Source organism: Cydia splendana, chromosome 21 (genome assembly GCF_910591565.1).
Source record: "Cydia splendana chromosome 21, ilCydSple1.2, whole genome shotgun sequence".
In the NCBI taxonomy this organism is placed as follows: Eukaryota; Metazoa; Arthropoda; class Insecta; order Lepidoptera; family Tortricidae; genus Cydia; species Cydia splendana.
This window is the reverse complement of record NC_085980.1, coordinates 2970829-2986812: the sequence shown is the minus strand read 5'-3', so window position 1 is coordinate 2986812 and position 15984 is coordinate 2970829. Positions and strand designations below refer to the sequence as shown.

Here is a 15984-nt window from a genome sequence, read left to right as displayed (position 1 = left end):
TATTTAGTCGTATCGTAGGTACAGTCAAAGAATTTATTTTCCGACCTATTTTTTACTTTGTCACAGTGACAATAGTGTGAGGTATCTACCGACTTTCATATTGATTATCACTGTGAAAAGGTACGAAATAGTTCAGAAATTCTTTGACTACCGTACCTATAATTTTTCATTGAACAGTACCGCCTGTGATAAACCAGGGGTGCGAAACTCCTGACTTCGGCCAAACTCGGGTCCGCTCGGCTCAGCATTGCTCCGACCAATTATTAGGGTTGACACAACTTGACGTCCCTTTGCGTGCACGACCACAGATAAGATAATGGGTTGAATTTTGACAACATTAAATAGCCGAAAGGGATAGTGATAGATATATTAGAAAGGGACAGCATGATTCGACCCTGAACCGCTATCAATTTGTCAAACTTCGGTTTTGTAGGAAATTTCCTTTCTGTACGGCAGTAGGTACTATTATTTAGTCTGTGGATAAACCTAGAATTTTATTATAGATACGTAGGTACTTGTTTCTCACTGATCGCTACAGGTCAGCGACTTTCCTACTACGTTGTTTTATACGTGTTATTTACCGTAGTTTTCGTAAACACGAGGGTTGGGTCTCATTAGAAACGCCAGTTCAAACGGCGACTGGGAATGTCAACACATTTACTGTAGCTGTGGGCCTGTAATGACTACAGGTACTGGGTCAAACAGATCACTGTGTTATGTCTTTCCTGTAGACATACACGAGAGTTAAGGGCTATAAAGGCTAATTTTCTTATTTAACCCTTATCCACATGAAAAGGTCCTCCTTTTATTTAGAGAACTATGATAAAATCATTGCTTACATGCCCACAAGCTGTTAACTATTGCCCACAGGAGAGAAAAATGTACTGTTCGCGCGAACACACTAGTTTTCTCTCCTGTGGGCAATAGTTAGCAGCTTGTGGGCATGTAAGCAATGATTTTATCATAGTTCTCTAAATAAAAGGAGGACCTTTTCATGTGGATAAGGGTTAAATAAGAAAATTAGCCTTTATAGCCCTTAACTCTCGTGTATGTCTACAGGAAAGACATAACACAGTGATCTGTTTGACCCTACTACACTCATTAGAAGAGCCGTAATTCTTAAACTTGAACGATAAACTGTTCCTAAAATATTAATTTATATTCATTCCTATTTAAAAACAAAGTGATGTAGCTCTATAGAGCAATATGCGCGATTTTAAACCGTAATGTTTTTAATTTAAAGAATAATAATATCTTCCTTATATTCAAATTTAGTTAGTGCAGTGTGTCATCAAATGGCAAAACAGCATTTTAAAGCGAATGATCCTCCACAAAAACCTAAGGTGCCCTTGAAAAGGCTTTTTTTTTTCATGGACAGAGAATTTAGCACTCTACCTAGGCACTTTTAGGATGTACCTACAGCCAGCTGCAGAGATAACTGACCCCCCTGCAACCAAATTTCAATGCACTGGGGTCCGTAAAATTTCACACAATTTCTGTTTCTATGTTAGGAATGTTAAGGATGTTACACCGTTGAATGTGACGTTTTCAAGTAAAAGGTACCACATTGTCGCTTACATGAGGACGGATTTGCTTGTATCTTCATATACGAATAACCTGTCAGAGCGTCCTTATGGTAAGCGACAAAGTGGTACTTAAGAAACGTTATTAAGTAGTTGATCAATTTCTAAAAGCTAAAATCCTAAATCTTTTACAGCAAACATAGCGATCGCCTCAACGGGTTACTCCATGGGATGGACGTCTCCCGTCAACATAAAGCTGAAAGATGCCAATCTGACGGACTCCCCGCTGCCCGCCCCCATCACCTCTAACGAAGAAGCATGGATCGGTTCCATCCTCACCCTTGGAGCTATATTAGGTGAGTAACTCGGAATCTGACGGATTCTCCCCTGCCTGCCTATCAACTCTAACGAAGAAGCATAGATTGGCTTCATCCTCACCCTTTGGGGCTATACTAGATGAGTAACTCGGAATCTGACGAATTCTCCCCTGCCTGCCTATCATCTATACTCACCCTGAGGGCTATACTAGGTGGCCTTATCACCTATGCTGCGAAAGATGGATCGGTTCTATCCTCACCCTTGAGGCCATACTAGGTGAGTAACTCGGAATCTGACTGACATCCTATGAATCTGACGGACTCTTCCCTGTCGCGCCGACTAGTCTCCCGCATTCCTGACAAAGGAGCAAAAATGATACCATGCCTGGGGAAAACCTACCGTATGGCAACGCGAAGTAGGTAATTTAAATGAGCACGTGTTGTGTGGATGCACCGAAAATGTAAATCACATACCTAATGTCAGGTGTTTCTCAAGGCTGTCCAGTTGTTTTGATCTGCTATTATTATTGTTATCGAATAGCTGCCTTTATTATTGTTTGACAGATGCTTAATTATTTAGATATATATATATTATCTAATCTACACTCATGGACTTTAGAGGAACGCATAAAAAAAAATACTAATAATAACATAAAAAAAGGTTCAATTACTGTAATCCAGTAATTGAACCTTTTTTTATGGTAAGCCATCATCGTAGCCTATTGACACCTGCTACTCCAGGGGTGTTACATGCACGTTGCCGACCCTTTCAAAACTTGTAAACTCATTTTCAAAAACTCTCATTACTTTTCGAACAAGGAAAACATCAAAGGTGTATTACCTACTATTATATACTATGTGAAGTCCCTAACGCAACTGAGTCTAGCGTAGAGTCTGGTCTAAGCCCTCTTGTGGGCGAAGGCCTATGCCCAGCAATGGGACAGATTTATACAGGCACCTGCTGATTCTTTGTTCTTTATTCAAAAAAACACTCAGTATAAGTTTACAGCTGCAGGATGCCAAGACACTTATACTGTTAATAGATAGACAGTATCATAAACATGTATGCACTTTTCGAACTATCTCTAGAATCTTAAATTAAACTAAGTTACATGGGTAGAGATTAAAAAAATCCTGATATTAAGTAACATGATGAGATCATTCTATTTATTCCAGGCCCGTTCATCGGCGGCCCCCTGGCAGCCCGCGTCGGTCGCAAATGGAGTCTGATCGCCTCATCCATCCCTCTGTTCGCTGGCTGGATCCTGATAGCGGCCGCCACCGCTGTGTCCTTCCTCTACGCCGGGCGTTTCATGTGGGGCGTCGGTGTTGGCATGCTGTTCACCGTGTCTCCTATGTACTGCGCTGAAATTGCCACGGTAATGTCCCCCGTCTCTCTCTGAATCACTTCATCCTTCTCTTCACTAGCTGGATGCATATAGCAGCAGGAGTAACCTCTGGGGCCTACTTTTACGCTGGCCGTTTCATGTGGGGGCGTTTCTGTACACCGTGTCGCCCATGTACTGCGCTGAGATCGCTACGGTAAGTCTGCTCGTGTCATCCGTCTTGTTTAATCGCCCCATCGCTCTGTTCGCTGGTTTGATTCGTATAGCAGCAGCGACCTCTGTGGCCTTTCTCTACGCTGAGATCTGAAATCGCTACAGTAAGAACTGCAATATTTAAAACAGTCATTTTTTTTCCAAATAATTGCTCTAGCATTCACCCGAGTTGCTTATGGACCCTACTCGATTATAACCTAGTTCTAAACCCCCTGGAAGTATAAATTTACTTTAATTTACTTTAAAAAGTTTTAATTTACTTGGCGCCTTTCCGTGGAGCATGAGTTGGGTGAATTGGATAGGGTGGTTGTAAGTTACTCAAACTGCCCAGGACCGGGTTTAGCGGAAGATTCGAGTCCTAATGATAACAGGATGAAAAGAAAGAAGAGAATACCACTAGCTTGTTCTGAGAACCTACTTACTGCCCTATTCGAACTTTAAGATACGTCAATTAATAGATCTAGAAACGATATGGATTAGATGTGTCAGTGTCAAAAGTGAAGTTTTTGTTTGAAGAGACGTCACATTTGACACTGACATATCTAATCCATATCATTTCTAGATCTATTAATTGACGATAAAAACTTATAAATAAAAATTTGACCTAAGTCGTAGTCGCTCGGTAGGGTGCCCAGAAGGCTGGCCGCATTGCCCCGCTGGATGGCAATGCTGATCCGTTGGGCAAAATATTGGCCAGCCCTCTGGTCACCGGAAGCCGTATTGACAATATTCAATTGACGTATCTTAAAGTTCGAATCGGGCCGTTAGATAAGTATATAAGCTGAGCGCACCTTTATGTATGTACTTATAGGTACCTACTCGAAACTATATGTTGCATAAATGAACATGTTGTTTTGCGTAGTAAACTTCTGGCTGGATAAGGATTATCAGGTCAATTTCAAACAATAACACTGTATCGAGCGACCCAAATAGATTACGGGTGTTTATATCGCTAATATCCCCCGGAACCAAGTGATGAAAACGAATTCATGTAGCAAATGTAACGAATGCTCCCTATAAAATAAAAAATATTTAGTTCAAGACTGACAACGCATATATTCATATTCATTACCAAAAAAATCTTTAAAATTACATTTAGAAAATTACATACTTAAAAATTAAAATAAGATATAGAATATAAAATAAGATAGCGGCACTAGGTAGCAATCGTCACTTTATTTGGCCAGTGTTTTGTCAAGGGCCAGTCAAAGCGCTCAGCGAACATATTTATGGTGTTACGGCCTGGCCACGACATTGCGCGATCGGCGACGGCGGCGGCGGTAACTTGGTTGGAACGAGACACGGCGATCGGACCTATCGTTCCCACCTATGGTTGCCGTCGAAAGTCGCGCAATGGCCGATAATGCTGCCGCGCACTCTGACCAGCAGAGATGCTACTCTCTTCCTTGGCGTGAAAGCAAGCGCGCGCCTCTGCGATCATACCCGACTAATAATATAATTATCACAGACAAGACATCCTCCATACTGAGCATAGTAGCGCTACCCCCTCTGCCACAAATATACGGTAGTTTTACACCATTTTCGAGTCAAAGTGTCTTTGTGTGACGTCCGTGTCTTTGAACAGACCAATCACGGCACGGGACTCGCTCACCTCGTCCCCGCACCCCAGTATTTTTGGCAGCATCGGTTTCATGAAATAATTGCTCTAAACTCCGTCTAGAGGAATAATAGTCTAATGTTTTTATTACAGAATGACAGCAGAGGCGCTCTCGGCTCGTTCCTGCAAGCATTCATCACACTCGGGTTCCTGCTGGTGTATGGCATCGGCCCCTTCATCTCCTACAGCGCGGTAGCTTACGTCGGCGTAGCCTTCGTGGCCGTCTTCGATATACTCTTTTTCTTCATGCCTGAGACGCCCATCTACTATCTTTCGAAGAGTGAGTAACTGCAATACTATTGGGAACCTTATGTTATATGTACCGTAAACCGGGGTTACTTTGATCAATTTTAGAATTTGGCGCCATTTTTTGACAATCCAAATATACGTAAAAATATGAAATAAAAATATAATAATCGGTTTTTTCTCTTCTTTCTGCCTGCCAAATAAAAAAAAAAATAGGACTTATATTTTTTTCGGAAATAAATAAAAACAACGTGATCAAAGTTATATTGAGAATGGGGTTACTTTGAAACCACTAATTTTTTTGCTGACAATCTAAAGTAGACCCGCTAAAAAGCCCGTAAAAAATAAAAAAATAAAATCGGTCAAGTACTTTTTAAGTTATTTATATTTTTAAGGTGTGGGGGTTACTTTGATATCATACTAATTGATACAAATTAAGCGCTTATTAGATTATTTACTATAAATAACGTAGGAATTTAACTTATCATCGCATAAGTGCGATAACAAATCGCTAAGACAACACATTTTTGAATTGCAAGCTTTTCCGTTCAGTAAATTTGGTAATCAACTCCTACCTACACACAAACTTACAATTCTACAACCTCTACCTCTTCCACTGACTCAAACGAGACCTATTTATTATATAACTATTAAAAAAATACGTAAAAAAATCGTAAGCTGTCAAAATAATTCATGGTGTTGCTTTAATCTTTTGATCAATCTCACCACGTATAAGTGATCAAAGACACCCCGACCCATGGATTCCCTGGCTACGTGCGCATGTGGAGGTTGTCGATTTCAGGTATTTTTTTATAAACTCGCGAATAAACACGGATTAACCTAAGACACTATAAAATTACATGTATTTATTATTGACACAAATACAGTCAAAGTTTTTCAACCAATAAAACCAGGAAGAAAAGCGTACTCGCCATCAATATTTTTTTTCTAGACGAAATAATAATATTACACTCGCATCCGCTTACTGCGCGGTGAAACAACTATCAGTGTTGCCAATAAAGAAAAAATAGCTGCGAAATTATTTTTCAACTCGTTAAAACAAGGACTTTAGTAGCGGAGAGAAGTTGCTATCAAAGTCGACCCGCAAATCAAAGTAACCCCGGTTTACGGTAATAATAAGGTGTCATCTCGGACAGCGCCGTGGCGTATGTCGGTGTTGGAATTCCGTCTTCGATGTACTCTTCTTCTTCGTGCCGGAGACGCCCATCTGCTACCTTACCAAGAGTATTGTGAACTCTTTAGAGCCTTCCAGGCTAATGTATCGATTAGGCAGTGACAATGTGTGGTTGCAGAGTTTCCAAAGACGGAATGTACGTAACCATTGCTGTAATTTATTGCAGGCTTATAAAACACATCATGAATTCACTGCCTCTAATCAGCCCCCTACAGACTATGCGCGTGAATCGCGGGCGAAGCCGCGAACGCGAGTGTGGAGTCGATTTTCGCAGACAGCGAAATCGACTCCACACTCGCGTTCGCGGCTTCGCCTGCGAATCACGCGCATAGTCTGGAGGGGGCTATCCATCCGCTGAATGTTATCTCTTACTCTACAACTTCTAAATACCTAAATTTCATTTCATTAATTTCAGAATTAAAATTTGAATAAGTAAACTAAAGCGCCTAAATAAGATAAATGTTAATATATTTTTTTCCTTTTTTATTGTGGGACGTACCACATTATTACAATTTATAAATTGTCAGCTTGAATTGTATTATATTTATTCTGTGCCAATGTTTGCAGACGACCGGGAAGCTGCCGCCAACTGCCTGATGACGATCCGCGGCCAGTCCCGCTCCGGAGTGGAGGCAGAGCTCGACATGATGGCCAGTGACGTAGCCGCGTCCATGGCCAAGACAGCTACGGTAGGTTTTGCAAAAATCTTCTTTATTTTCGTTACACTCTTGACAGAGTGTAACGAAGCCATGTGGTCTTGGCCATTATGTAGACTTTTGAGCGACTCGTTTAACGACATGTCGCCATTCCTCCCGTAGAGCTGCTTTCCGTGAACATTCGCTTATTACTGTGGCCGACACTGGCTTTGATTTGGTCGGTCCGTCTCATTGGCGATCTTCCTCTAGCCCTGACACCTCCCACTCTTCCTTGCACAACTAGACGTTCTATGATTGGCAAAAATAGCACACTAGAAACAACGGTACACATTATAGCAGACTAAAGCTCACAGACTGCGTTGCGAGGCATCTTTTTACATGTAATGTTTTTGGAGGGATATCGTTTTCCCAAAATATCAGTCGTCCTCGCTTTGCTCGTCACTCTACAGTCAACCAAATGTAATACAAAGCTGTCATCATCATCATCCTGTCCTGGCCGGTTTCGGCTACGGCGACTGGGGTTGTACTAGTTATTGAGAGCGACGATCGTGAGCTCTTAGGTGACTGACGTAGCATATATCTTTGCAGTGAATCAGTGACGTCAAAGTGAAATTAGAGTTATTCATTTACCGACGTATGAAATTCTATTGTTTTTTGTTCATAGTTTATTTTGTGTGATTCGTCATTTAGGTAATTTAAATGTATATCTCTAAGTACTAAATAATTTCATTCAATGGATATTTGCAATTGTATTTTATAATTGCTGATGATTTATTTTTATTGCTTGTATGTAACTTAAATAGATCTTCACATGTAAAATAGCCCTTGTTTAAGTTCATTATTTTGTAGTCCAATCAGTATTTTGAAGAATAGTTTTATCTGCTTTCAGATCGCCGATGTGTTCCGAGGCAGCAACTTCAAGGCGTTCTACATCTCGTGCGCGCTGGTGTTCTTCCAGCAGTTCTGCGGCATCAACGCGGTTCTCTTCTACATGACCAACATCTTCGAGGCCGCTGGCTCTGGCCTGGACTCTTCCATTGCTACTATCATTATTGGAACGGTGCAGGTCTGTATTGGTAGCATTGACCTTTATATGGTTAAAATTAAAAACTCAATACTTACAGGGAACTATGTGATGAAACCTCGCTTTATTTTGTGTGGGCTCATTACTCATTAAAGTCGTCTTGATTAGTGAGCAAGTCGGTATAAGATGCCTATGTACAAGTGAGGTGTCTTTTCAAAATGGCTTATTTTTATAGGGTGTTGATAGCCCTATAAAAATAAGCCATTTTGAAAAGACACTCCTCAAGCGCAACCGGTAGAGCCTAAAATCATTGCGGACTATTCCGGAGGGTCGTGACTCTCATACACCGAGATCCATGTATTTTCTCGTGTCCGTGTATTATGTACAGCTACTGTGTTACCTACTGATTATGCCGTTGGAAAGTTCCTAAAACTGTAAAATTTCCGGAAAAATTTGGATACTTCTCACGTTTTTGTATGGGGACCGAAATTTTCCATTTACAAAATGAAAGTTTTCTTCATTTCCTGTCTAATTCCCCAGAACGTATCCAAACTTTTGGAAACTTCGCAACCATCACATCTGTATTATTCTCTGTCTGTGTGTATTGTGTGTGTGTATTATTTGTATATGGACTTGTTTGTTGTTTGTGCAGGTGGGCGCGTCGTGCGTGACGCCGTTCGTCGTGGACCGGCTGGGGCGACGCATGCTACTCCTGTTCTCTGCGTGCGGTACCACCATTGGTTTGGTAAGTTCTTTTCAACTGAGGCTAGTATTCCACCAATTTGTTTGTCCAATGTGTATTTTGTCTCACATTTTGCTTAACGAGAGAGTGAGACACAATGACATTGGACCAAGATATTGGATAGATGGAATATCAGGGTGGTACCCTGAGGCATGTTCCAATGCAGTTAAGAAAGTTACAATGGTACATTAGTTCAGAAACCACTCTACAGGCCAACGTTCCAAAAATACATATATTTAGGTACACTCCTTTAAGCCACTGACAATGGTCGTGTAAATATATTTTTTAACCTTTTAACCGCCATAGAATTTTTCATTGTGCGCGCTCTTGTCGCTGGCGGTACGAAGTTATACGAAGTTTTGTCTTATTTCGGGTGGCAGCACCTCCGGTTGAACGGTAGGACAAATGGCGCGGCCATTTTTTTAAATATGCCTCTGCGTGGCAGAGGCCGCGAGAAGGTTCGGTCATAACAAGCCCGTAATTGGCAGAGACCGTCTCGAGGCATCTGTGCGACGCTGCATTTCGCGCCTAAAATAAAACCGTTAAAACTATGCCTTGCTTGCTCACTCTTGCAAGATGCATTCGTCAATAAACAAGGATGGTATTCCCTAACGGTCGAATTCCCGCGTAAAACAAAGTTTGTTAGAAATGACGTGATGTTCCTGCCCCACCTCGCCCATTACGCGCCGACCGTCGTCGAGCCGCGAACATTCAAACGGAATACGCACTGATAAAAAGTGAAATAAACTGTGTGAATCGTGTTAAATGTATTGTTTTGTCATAAAGACTGCTTTTTCTACAATAAATTGTTTTATTTCGTAATTATACGTATTTTTACATGAAAGTAGAAAAAAATTGGTAATATGAGATTAGAACAAGTCTAACATAATTCACATAAATAGAATAGAATTCATTGGTATACAATCAAATAACCCATTTTATGCCGAATTCAGTGATATATAGTTTATATATATCATTCATAAATTTTTTTTGGAAAACGGTCATATTTCTAACACGCGCCAAATTCGCGATGATCACCCGTTGAGGCGCCGCCACTTGACGTATATTTTTCCAAAATGGCTGCGCCACTCAACCGGCTTGTTATGTCTGTCCGTCTCGCGGCCACCGCCACTTACCGTAGAGACCTCGAGGAGGACAATGCCACTCGAAGGGTTATCAGACCGCGGCGAAATTTTGTATGTATTATATAATGCGGTTTTAAAAGGTTAAAGAAGTTTGTGACCTCGACTGTGCCACCGTTTTGTATAATCAAGCCTAGACAAGATCCTTTGTAAACAATATCAGATTTTTTAAAATCAAATGGCAACTGTTTTGGTTACAATTATTTGAATCCTCCTCCTCATCTTAAAGCGTTTTCCTGCATCTTATAGGCGCTCTGGGTCCACTTTGGCAACCTTTAAACCCAATGTTTGAACTTCCAGGTCCTCCTCGGCATGTTCTTCCTCCTGGATGACCTGGACAGCCCCGTGGTGGCCAGCATCGGCTTCCTCCCCATCCTGTCGCTGGTGGTGTTCATCGTGACGTACTGCGTGGGCCTGGGCCCGCTGCCGTGGGCGGTGATGAGCGAGCTCTTCCCCATCGAAGTGAAGGCACAGGCCGCGCCCATCGCCACCGCTTTCTGCTGGACGTTGTCCTTCTTGGTCACTAGGTAGGTTCTAGCTAGGGAAACCGTATTAAGAGACACATGTGAAGAGATAAGGAAAGCCATTGCCATAAGGCGGGGCATTCAAATACTCGGAATTATAGGTCTCCTAACATATACACGGCATAGAAGAATGCATTGAATTTTTTTCGGAATTGGTCCTGTCTGTTGTAAATTTTCACTCACAATATAACATTTTATCGGTGAAGGAAAACATCGGGAGGAAACCGGACTAATCCCAATAAGGCCTAGTTTCCCCTCTGGGTTGGAAGGTCAGATGGCAGACGCTTTCGTAAAAACTAGTGCCTACGTCTCTTGGGATTAGTTGTCAAGCGGAGCCCAGGCACCCATAAGCCGTAGCAAATTGCCGGGACATTTTACAATTGCAACAACCATTTTTGCGTACTAAGCTGTCACATTTGATCTTGATCTATTGTATTAGGACATTGTATAAATCGTTGTATAATTGGGTGGATAATCTTATACTATCTTTAACTCTAACATGTGGCGATAAATGTGACTGGTGACTTGCAGGTACTTCGGGCCAATCTCGGAGGTTCTGGGCATGTACGTGGCCTTCTGGATCTTTGGCGTGTGCTGCATCATCGCGTTCTTCTTCACGCTGTTCCTTGTGCCGGAGACCAAGGGCAAGAGCTTCGCCGAGATTCAGGAGATGCTCTCTGGAAAGTAAGTGATCATCAGGCGAAATCTACTGTCGGACGTTGATCAGATCAGAGGGCCTACCGCGAACCACGTTCGACGTGTTGCCTCTCTGTCGCACTTGTAAAGTCGTACGTAAGTGTGACAGGCAGGCAACACGTCGAACGTGGTTCGCGGTAGGCCCTCAGGCCTAGCCATGATGAAAATCGTTGATAAAAAAAAACTGACTATTCAAACTGTCATCCCGATATACCTATTTTTATTTTATTGGAAAAAGGTAAGCATTTGACCACAATCCCACCGGATAGTAAGTGCCGATGCAACGCCGAGCCAGTCTAGGTTGAAGCATGCTTACCTAAAAGATTCTTGATTTAAAGAGATCTAAGTTATTGTGGACTGGGAACAGATTTGTAGGAAGTGAGTTGGTCGATGTACGGTTGTCATGTTGGCTAGGCCCCCTAGCTAGGCTTAATCCATCCAAATTGAGTCATTCAAAATATTAAAGCAAATGACATTTCGGCGGTTATAACGCATTAAGAGGCCATTAAGAGCTTACCCCTCTGCCAAAAACTTGCACAATTGTGCAAACTTTTGTATGGACTGAATGGCTATTTGTACGTTACGTACAAATCATGTAGAAATAGCAATACATTTGACGTCCCCTCCCCCGCTAAAACCGGCAGACTGTTTCGTAAAGAAAATGACAGCGATGACATCTCCAGTTACTAAATGTGCTAAGCTTGGGGCACATGATTTCTTCTAGTAAAATCAATAGTAGGTACTCATTAGACCGATACTAATCTGTGCACGACATTTAAATTTCAATCGATTTTATGGTATACGTTGCTCTTTTATATACTTACTACAATTTAGACAAATTATATGAAATTGGTAACTTGATTTCTTGGTAACTCAAGAGACATTTCTGGGAACGCAAGAGACATTTTTGGTAACGCCAGGGACGTGAAAAGTGTCGGTCTAAAAGTTGATTCGCCCACCTATTAATTAAATAATTTGTACCAGTCGGCTGGCTTGACAAAAGCTGCGCGTTCACATCTCCAGCATCCACTCAGGATGCCTCGTAGAGAAGCGATAAACGTGTCAAGATTTATATTATTGGTGGTGGTTCGTTACCTATATTTTATTTGCTTATTTCATAGCGTGCATGGCAACATAAACTGCATAGTATAACCCTTTCGGTAGTTGTAATTTAGCGAAATCTTAAACAAATTATAATATTTAAGCTCCTTTGAATCCTGCAAAATAACACCTGGGCCCAGTTTTATAAAGTTACAAGTTACAAGTGTACAGGCGTTTACTGGCAACACTTGCTCCGTTTTTTACAATTTGCGTTTTATAAAAGTACTGTGTTACAATTTTACAGGTTACAGGTACAAGTGCCTGTAGCTCAACCATAGACGAAAATATGGGAGTTTAATAGTTTTAAACTCATAATCGAACAAGCGTTTTATAAAAATATTGTAAATTACAAGTGTAGATTGGTACACTTGTAACAAAAACTGACATACGTCTTGAGTCCTGTAATTCTTAAGTTTTAATTAAAATTATTCGTTTTCTGAGCGATTTTAAACTTTACTCTTTATTGTTACTCACCAACGCGAACGATTTTGCCAGGGCATGCATACTTTTCCATGCACTGACCTTATCAGTTTTTGTTAATGTATCTGAAGTATATAGTAAATAGGAAATAAAGTGACAATATGTTTGATATTGATTTTATTGATGATATCGTTTTATTTTATCTACTAGGAAACGGAAAGGGATTGGTGCCGATATTTGTCGTTGATTTATTAGCATTCGTCTCTTTATTTAAGTATAGTGCATTCACAATTCACATTATGGTAAAGTGTACTATTCATCATTTTCGATACACAGCGTACTTAACTTTGAGCCGCTATCGAAACGATAATTTTATAATGTAATGTGAAACAGTATTTATTTACTTATTAGGTAAATATTTCATGAAATCTAACTTAATCTGAATCTGAAAACGGCCCGAAAAGTATATCCTTGGCATCGAACACCGCTCTCAACCACTCGATTTTTCCTTCTTTTCTGGGCATTTTTCCAATAATTAATATTTTACAACAAACAATAACACAGCATTTAGTAGAGCGTGAGTAGAGCACAGAGTATCTATGACAGACGTTTTTTTTTAAATAGTGATGTCCTTCACACCTGTAGATTTCACATGTAATCGAGATTGACCGTGGTTCTTTACAACTGTAATTATCTATGTGTATTTATAAAACACCTGTAGCCGTTCACAGTGCATTACAGGTGCCTGTAGCCTGTACTCTTGTAACCTGTAACTTGTAACTTTATAAAACTGGGCCCTGCTTATTATAATGTTAGACAATTATGTAACTGACTGATTATTCGTCGTGCCAATACTTTACTGCCAAGTCAGGTGATGGCCTATCAGGTAAATGGTAGGTAATTAGTATAGCAAACTGACTAGATTAGTTGCATGACTCTCATTATCAGATTCCATTTTCTTAGGGTAGCTCTTAGTTTATAAAGGATGTAGAATTATAGACACGAACAAATAACTTGCCTTGGGAGTTTTGCGAAATCTGTATTTATTTTATGCAAGTCTTAGAGCAATAAATAAATTGTAATTGGGTGGATCAACCACGTACCTTCTTGTTGTCATCCTGCCGAGTTGTCCAGGGGACAACAGGGCTTCTACTACAAAATTGCACGTTTGGTAAATAGGCAAATCAGGATTTTAAGAGTGGACCATGTGAACGTAACTATGACAACGAGTGAGAAGAATAAGTTGTTTCACCTCATAAACCTCATTATTACAGTCAATAATGTAATTAACATTTTAATATTTTTTCAGGCCATCAAAAGGAAAGGCGTAGCCTAATTCAACGGAACAACTCAAGCCACAACTAGGTACCCACCGACGAGTGGCAACACCACAAAAAGCGCCAACTTATATTTGCGGTTAGCAAACTGACAAAACAACGCAAATATACTTCTAACCCTGTGACAAAACAACTAGTTCCTATTTCTTCAGCAGCAGAGTTAAGCTGGTAGCTCTCCTAGTGATTTACCATATAGGTATGTTTGCGAAGTATTCGACTTCGCCGTTTTAGTAAAAGCTACTTTGTTGTGTTTAACATAAAGTTTATATTTAAATATTGTTATGAGAGTACGTATTAATTTTTTTAGCAATATTATAATAGTCCTGATGACCTGGCATATTTTCACTTACATTTCAGTTCAGTCGATACCTAGTAACTTACTGCAATATGATTATTTTTAAAAGAACGAAGATTTATGTATTAAATTATTTTTGAAAGAACTCTGTACGAATTTATACTTTTATACTAAGTAAATTATTTAATTTCGATTAAAATTATTGTGAATAGATTATATCGTATAGAATATAATATTTTAAAGAATTTACTTTTAAGTGCCTGTACAGCTGAGTACAAAAAATAGAGGTCAGACTAAGTATATGAATTGTGATATAAATAAATACAATATAATGGGTAAAAATCCTGTCAAAAACTTTTTTTAAATTTCAAAGACCCAGTGCCATTTCCCCGTGATTTTTTTGTAGGTAAGGTACCAATATTTTGAAGGGATTTTTACTCATGCGAGTATAGTAAGTTATACTTAATTTATAAATTATAAATAATAATGTTAAATTTAAGTTTTTATTTGACAGTTCGATGGAGGAGTCAGCTTTTATTTATATTAATATTTTATATTAAACTACCCGAATTTGACATTGTTTATAATATTTGGATGTATATAATTAATTACTTCAATTTCGAGCTGTTGGTAATGTTATTTCGTTGACGAATATAAATTTTATAATTTCATTACTTCTTTTTAATTCCTCAAACCCCTGCTGGAATTAAACAAATGCTTTATAATTTGTGACGTTTTCAACCAAAAGCTATTAATTATTACCGCGAAAATCGCAGTTCGCAAATTGCGGGCATCTTTCCCTGTTACTCTAATTACGCCTTCATTGGAGTAAAAGAGAAAGATCCCCGTATTGCGAATTTCGGTTTTCGCGGTAGCCCCTCTGTACTTTACCACATTGTTGATTGTCGATAAGGATTGAAGCTACAGCCTGGCAAAAAAGAGTAGACATTTAAAAGTGGCACCACTGTAGTGTCGTCCCGTTCGCTTATATAAATTGATTTGAAAGGGACGACACTACAGTGTTGCCACTTTTTAATTTCTACTCTTTTTTGCGAGGCTGTATGTGGAAATTGGCCCTTATTGAATACCTAAAATAAGTACCCTTTCGGTTGAGAATGGCACAATTATGATGACTTCTTGACGACTTTTTAAACTTCACAAAATAGGAGTTTACTTCGTTGGAATTGATATGTCTCGTTGGCAGCTGTATCGATTTAAGTAGATATAATAGAAAGATCGGACCACCGACTGCGTTTTTGCAGGTTCATCTTCCATTAGCCAGACTGTACAATTGGGTACTTTCCTCTAATTAAAATAAATTATTACACACTGTGCACGAAATAATTATTAGAAAACATTAATAACAGTTATTTTCAAACAATTTCTCTTACCTTTTTTTTTAATCTTATTTATTTTATAAGCCATACATCTTATGATTAAGTCGCCTTATCTAATACCTTTAAACGAGCAATTCTTGTTTATTTATTTATATATTTCGGGATCTCGAAAACGGCTCTATTTCGATGAAATTTGCTATATGGGGGTTTTCGGGGGCGATAAACCGATCTAGCTAGGTCTTATCTCTGGGA

The 15984-nt window shown here is 39.7% G+C and overlaps 1 protein-coding gene across 1 annotated transcript in view; it reads left to right on the top strand.

Annotated features, from left to right (window-relative positions):
- LOC134801131 (facilitated trehalose transporter Tret1) overlaps positions 1-15066 on the top strand; it is a 67604-nt gene extending 52538 nt beyond the window's left edge. The window contains exons 3-11 of the mRNA XM_063773669.1: positions 1718-1879; positions 3017-3219; positions 5111-5297; positions 7026-7147; positions 8004-8180; positions 8791-8883; positions 10323-10549; positions 11078-11230; positions 14073-15066. Coding sequence (XP_063629739.1) covers positions 1718-1879; positions 3017-3219; positions 5111-5297; positions 7026-7147; positions 8004-8180; positions 8791-8883; positions 10323-10549; positions 11078-11230; positions 14073-14094 — 1346 coding nt within the window. The 3' untranslated portion in view covers positions 14095-15066. The remainder of the gene's footprint in view (positions 1-1717; positions 1880-3016; positions 3220-5110; positions 5298-7025; positions 7148-8003; positions 8181-8790; positions 8884-10322; positions 10550-11077; positions 11231-14072) is intronic.
- The last annotated feature ends 918 nt before the right edge of the window (positions 15067-15984 follow it).